The sequence below is a fragment of the Alosa sapidissima genome, chromosome 4 (genome assembly GCF_018492685.1).
Source record: "Alosa sapidissima isolate fAloSap1 chromosome 4, fAloSap1.pri, whole genome shotgun sequence".
Taxonomy (NCBI): Eukaryota; Metazoa; Chordata; class Actinopteri; order Clupeiformes; family Clupeidae; genus Alosa; species Alosa sapidissima.
In genome coordinates, this window is record NC_055960.1 from 37,312,678 (window position 1) to 37,317,820 (window position 5,143).

General features: G+C 50.2%; 1 protein-coding gene across 1 annotated transcript in view; it reads right to left on the reverse strand.

Moving 5' to 3' along the window:
- LOC121707492 (R3H domain-containing protein 2) overlaps positions 1-3,915 on the reverse strand; it is a 10,554-nt gene extending 6,639 nt beyond the window's left edge. Inside the window, 8 exon segments of the mRNA XM_042090108.1 lie at positions 96-240; positions 1,615-1,784; positions 2,192-2,248; positions 2,251-2,291; positions 2,980-3,088; positions 3,091-3,133; positions 3,260-3,516; positions 3,765-3,915. Of these exon segments, the coding sequence (XP_041946042.1) occupies positions 96-240; positions 1,615-1,784; positions 2,192-2,248; positions 2,251-2,291; positions 2,980-3,088; positions 3,091-3,133; positions 3,260-3,516; positions 3,765-3,789 (847 nt within the window). The 5' untranslated portion in view covers positions 3,790-3,915.
- Between the last annotated feature and the right edge of the window lie 1,228 nt (positions 3,916-5,143).

Below are 5,143 nucleotides of genomic sequence, written 5' to 3' on the forward strand. Positions count from 1 at the left end.
AATATGCATGTATAAATAAGAGTGGATATGAGCAAGTATGTGCCGGTATATGTGTATGTGTGTGTATGTGTGTGTGTAGGAGCATGTGTGTGTACCTTGTGCGGGTCCTCCGGGCCGAGAGAACTGGGAGATGAGGGGCAGAGGGCCGAGGCCTGGGCACACGCTGCTGACGCTGCCGGACGGCGACGGGGTGGGGGACTGGGCGGGCGAGGCCAGCGGGCTGCCCAGCTGATTACTGGCCTGCAGCAGAGGGGCACACACACATACCACACACATCAGGGCTGAGCTACACCACGCACATCAGGGCTGAGCAACACCACACACATCAGGGCTGAGCAACACCAGGCGCGTAACTGAAGCGTTCCGTTGTGTCTGCTGCAACAATTAGCTGCCACTATAATCAATGGAAGTAGCTACACCAGACGTGATAGCGGCGCGTACGGAAAAAAATAGACCATTAATCTAAAATGGATTTTACGTGTGTCGCGAATGGAACGCTTCAGTTACGCGCCTGGTGTAGCTTCGCTGTCATGCTCCAGGCACATAGTAGTCACGTTCACACGGACAGTTGTTTTTTGTCTTTCCGATTAAACTACCTGGCCTGGGTTTCCCCATGGACCCCATTTTATTCGCGCTGCTAGGCAGCCTGGATTCCACAGACCTGATTTTCACCTCAACGAAGGAACCAATCACAGAATAGAGAGGGGACAGCAATACGATGGCGACGTCTATGCGACACACCGAAGCGGCTATGAGCTACGTACAGATGCATTTGATAGACATCCGTAGCGCCCCAATAAACGGCTCTGGGCATTCGTAAACCACGTCTCAAATACGAGAAAATGAATGTGTAGTTCCCAGACCCCATCTCAATGAGATAAGGTGTGGCGTTAGCCAGGCTATAAACTACCGGTATTCCGATTGAAATATTTGTGCCATCTGTTTACATGGGGTACGTTCTATTTCGATCAGGTGCTCTCAAGCTCTTTAGAATGTTTGATTGGAATAGCCGTTGTCGCCTACTTTTTCTTAAGAAGATACAGCAGGCAATCCGATTGACCGTATACATGGCTGTTCAATCAGAATAGGAAAAGAATACACCACCTCTTTCATTCCAATTGAATTTCTAATCTGATCAGGCATTCTTATGCCGATTGAGGTGTTCATATGAGAATCTTTATTTCAATCTTTATTTCGATTGAGCCATTATTCCTTTTCTAATCAGAATAAAAGTGTCCATGTAAACATGGATAGTGACACAAACATCTAAACATGAGGATTATAAGTACATGTCTGTAGATTGGCTAAACTTAGTAGTACCAACAGGTTGTCTGTTTAAAATATGTTATGTACAGCGGCTGTGCATGTAAAATAAGCTATGGTTTTAAACTATGCCTTGACGACCAATTCATTTTTTTATCAATATAATGCTGTCATAATGTATTTATTGTTAGAGGAGCTTTGAAGTGAGCAAAAACAAAATGTCACAGTAGCTGATATGCAGTGTAGAAGCATGATGTATACAGTAGGAGTCTCCATGTGTACATGGGTGTGCCAATTGTGCAGGACGGCTGTGTGTGTGTGTCTGTGTGTGTGTCTGTGTGTGTGCGCCACCTGTGGACTGGAGTCAGGCTTGTAGAGCTCCCCAGGCTTGCTGGGTCGTTGCTCCAGGCTGTAGTACTTGCAGGGATTCCACTGGACCATGGGGGGATTCTGGGTGGGCTGGGGTCCATTTGGAACACTCAGTTGCATCACCATGACCCCAGGACCAGGAGGTGGTACACCTGATAGACACACGCACACACACACGCACGCACGCACGCACACACACACAGACACAGACACAGACACAGACACGCACACGCACACGCACACGCACACGCACACCTCAATTATTTCTTTGGATTAAAAAGTAGGATAAGTATTATGACAAGATCCAGCAAAGTTTAACATCATGATGTGCACATTAGGGGTAAAGGTGACACCTGGCTACCAATTATAGCTGCCACAGAACAGCACTTCTCTCTCACACACGCACCACACACACACCACATACACACTCACACACACACACACACACACACAAACAGTATAAATGAACTATTTTGAGAGAACTCTGAGAATATACAGAGTAGTCTAGTGGTAATGGATAATTATGACCTAGATACTAGTAGCAGACAGAGATCTTCACCTGAATATTGCTGCTGCATCTGCTGGGGGTTGCATGGCGCAGGGGACTGGGTGATCTGTACTGCTCAGAGCTGGCCGACTGCAAGTAGCCCACTGACGGACTGTAACACACACACACACACGGTAAACATTGTTAGTAGGAATTACTGAAACTTTTACATGAGTTGATAGCATTAGTTATATGCTGTGCTATATGAGGTCTAGCACATGTATGACATTGTGTGTGGGTTTTGACTTGCCTAGACATGTGCTGTCTTGGCCTTGGACTATAAATGCATGAGTGGCCAAGATCCATAGTAACTGACCTTGTGCACCTGTGTGTGTGTGTGTGTGTGTGTGTGTGTGTGTGTGTGTGTGTGTGTGTGTGTGTGTGTGTGTGCGTGAGTGTGTGTGGATGGCTACACATGTGTGTGTGTGTGTGTGTGTGTGTGTGTGTGTATGAGTGTGTGTGTGTGCGTGTATGTGTGTGTGTGCGCATGTAAGTGTGTGTGTATGAGTGTGTGTGTGTGCATGTGTGAGTGTGAGTGTGTGTGTGCGTGTATGTGCGCGTGTAAGTGTGTGTGTATGAGTGTGTGTGTGTGTGCGTGTGTGAGTGTGTGTGTGTGCGTGTGTAAGTGTGTGTGTATGAGTGTGTGTGTGTGCGTGTATGTGTGTGTGTGCGCGCGTGTAAGTGTGTGTGTATGAGTATGTGTGTGTGCGTGTGTGTGAGTGTGTGTGTGTGCGTGTGTGTGTGTGTGTGTGTGCGTGTATGTGTGTGTGTGGGATCAGAAGAGAGAGAGCAAGGCTGACCTTGTGCTGTTCTGCTGAGTGGGCGTTAGGACGCTGTAGTAGACTGGCATGGCCGTGCCTGGCATGGGCCCCTGTACCGACTGCGTGGCAGGAACCATCACTGGCTGCTGTACTGCTGCTGCACCACCGGCTGGCTCTCATTGGCCACGGGCACCTGCCAGAAGGAACACCACTGGTTACCATGGCGCCACTGCATCACAATTCCGATTCCATTCCAACACATTCATCAAGCCATGGATCTCACAAAGATTCTAACAACCATTCGTCTGAGAGCACATACCTGATAGGAGGGCATTGGCGGATACTGGACCATCATGCCTTGCATCTGACCTTGCATCTGCCCTTGCATTTGACCTTGCATCTGCCCTTGCATCTGACCCTGCATCTGACCCTGCATCTGGCCTTGCATCTGGCCTTGCATCTGGCCTCCCATGTTGGTTCTCTGGGAGTTCATCATGCCGGCGTTCTGAGGCTGCTGTACCCCCATCAAGCTCTGGTACGCTGGCTGTTGACTGGGCATCATAGTCTGGATACCAGCTGATGGGAGGAAGAGACTGGAGATTATTTTAAATGCATTATGTCTTGCAAGATGCAAGGTTCGTCACTGTGTGTGTGTGCGCAAAATGAATGTTTTTTTTGCAGTACAAGGAGAGAGGGAGAGAGTGAAGGGGTGACAGAGAGGTGGAGTGAGACTGAAAGATGGATTAAAAAAAAAAAAAAAAGAGAGAGAGAGAGAGAGAGAGAGAGAGAGAGAGAGAGGTGGTGCCCGATGAGCGGTGACTGACCAGACTGCTGTGCTGGCTGGGGCATGGGGCTGGGCACGCTGTTGGGGGTAAGACACCTGGTGGGACATGGGCCTGTACTGCTGGCCTGAGCTGGGGTACTGGCCTGGAGGGTAGTATGACACCTGGATCTGCCGGACAGACAAGGAGAGAGAGAGAGAGAGAGAGAGAGAGAGAGAGAGAGAGAGAGAGAGAGAGAGAGAGAGTGAGCGTGTGTGTGTGTGTGTCCCACAAGAGCACATCTGCAATGAGCTCCTGCAGACTCTGCTGCTCCTCCACAGAGTTGATGATGCTTGCACATAATACAAATCAATTTGAGCTTCACCCAGAGAGGGCCCACTCCATACACCCCCTATGTGCTTATACAAGCACACGCGCACACACACACGCGCACGCACACACACACACACACACACACACACACACACACACACACAGGACTTCACATGAAGACAAAACAACAATTGTTCCCACCTTTCCAAGCATTTATGTCTAATTTTTATAATTCCTAATCAACGGTCATTCTCTCCACTATGCTATAATTGTATCCCAAAGGCATGTGTAACGCGATATACTTTGCATGGGGCAGGTCTCCCTGGTTCCACCACACAGCTCCAGTGGTGCCCTTGGCCTGCTCACTCACTGCTGTAGGCCTGGCTCCTCAGGGCTTTCAAACGGAGCCCGTATGGATCCAGCGCTCGATTCAGCCGCCCACGCTACACTGCAGAGGGGCCACATGACGCTTCAGGAAGAGCCGACTTCATAAGACAGCAGCCGGAGTGGGAGAGGGACGGAGGGGAGGGAGGAGAGAGGGAGGGAGAGAGGCACTGGGAGAGAGAGAGAGAGGGAGAGAGAGGGAGCGAGGGATAGAGGGAGAGAGGCACTGGGAGAGAAGGGGAGAGAGAGAGAGAGAGAGAGAGGGAGAGAGAGGGAGCGAGGGATAGAGGGAGAGAGGCACTGGGAGAGAAGGGGAGAGAGAGAGAGGGAGCGAGGAGGGAGGGAGAGAGAGAAAGAGAGAGGGAGAGAGATGGAGCGAGGGATAGAGGGAGAGAGACACTGGGAGAGAGGGAGAGAGAGGGAGCGAGGGATAGAGGGAGAGAGACACTGGGAGAGAGGGGGAGAGAGAGAGAGAGAGAGAGAGAGAGAGAGAGAGAGAGAGAGAGAGAGAGAGAGAGAGAGAGAGAGAGAGATGGAGCGAGGGAGAGAGGGAGAGAGAGAGAGAGAGAAGAGAGAGAGAGAGAGAGATGGAGCGAGGGAGAGAGAGAGAGAGAGAGAGAGATGGAAGGAGAGAGAGAGAGAGATGGAGCGAGGGAGAGAGAGAGAGAGAGAGGGAGAGATGGAGCGAGGGAGAGAGAGAGAGAGAGGGAGAGAGAGAGATGGAA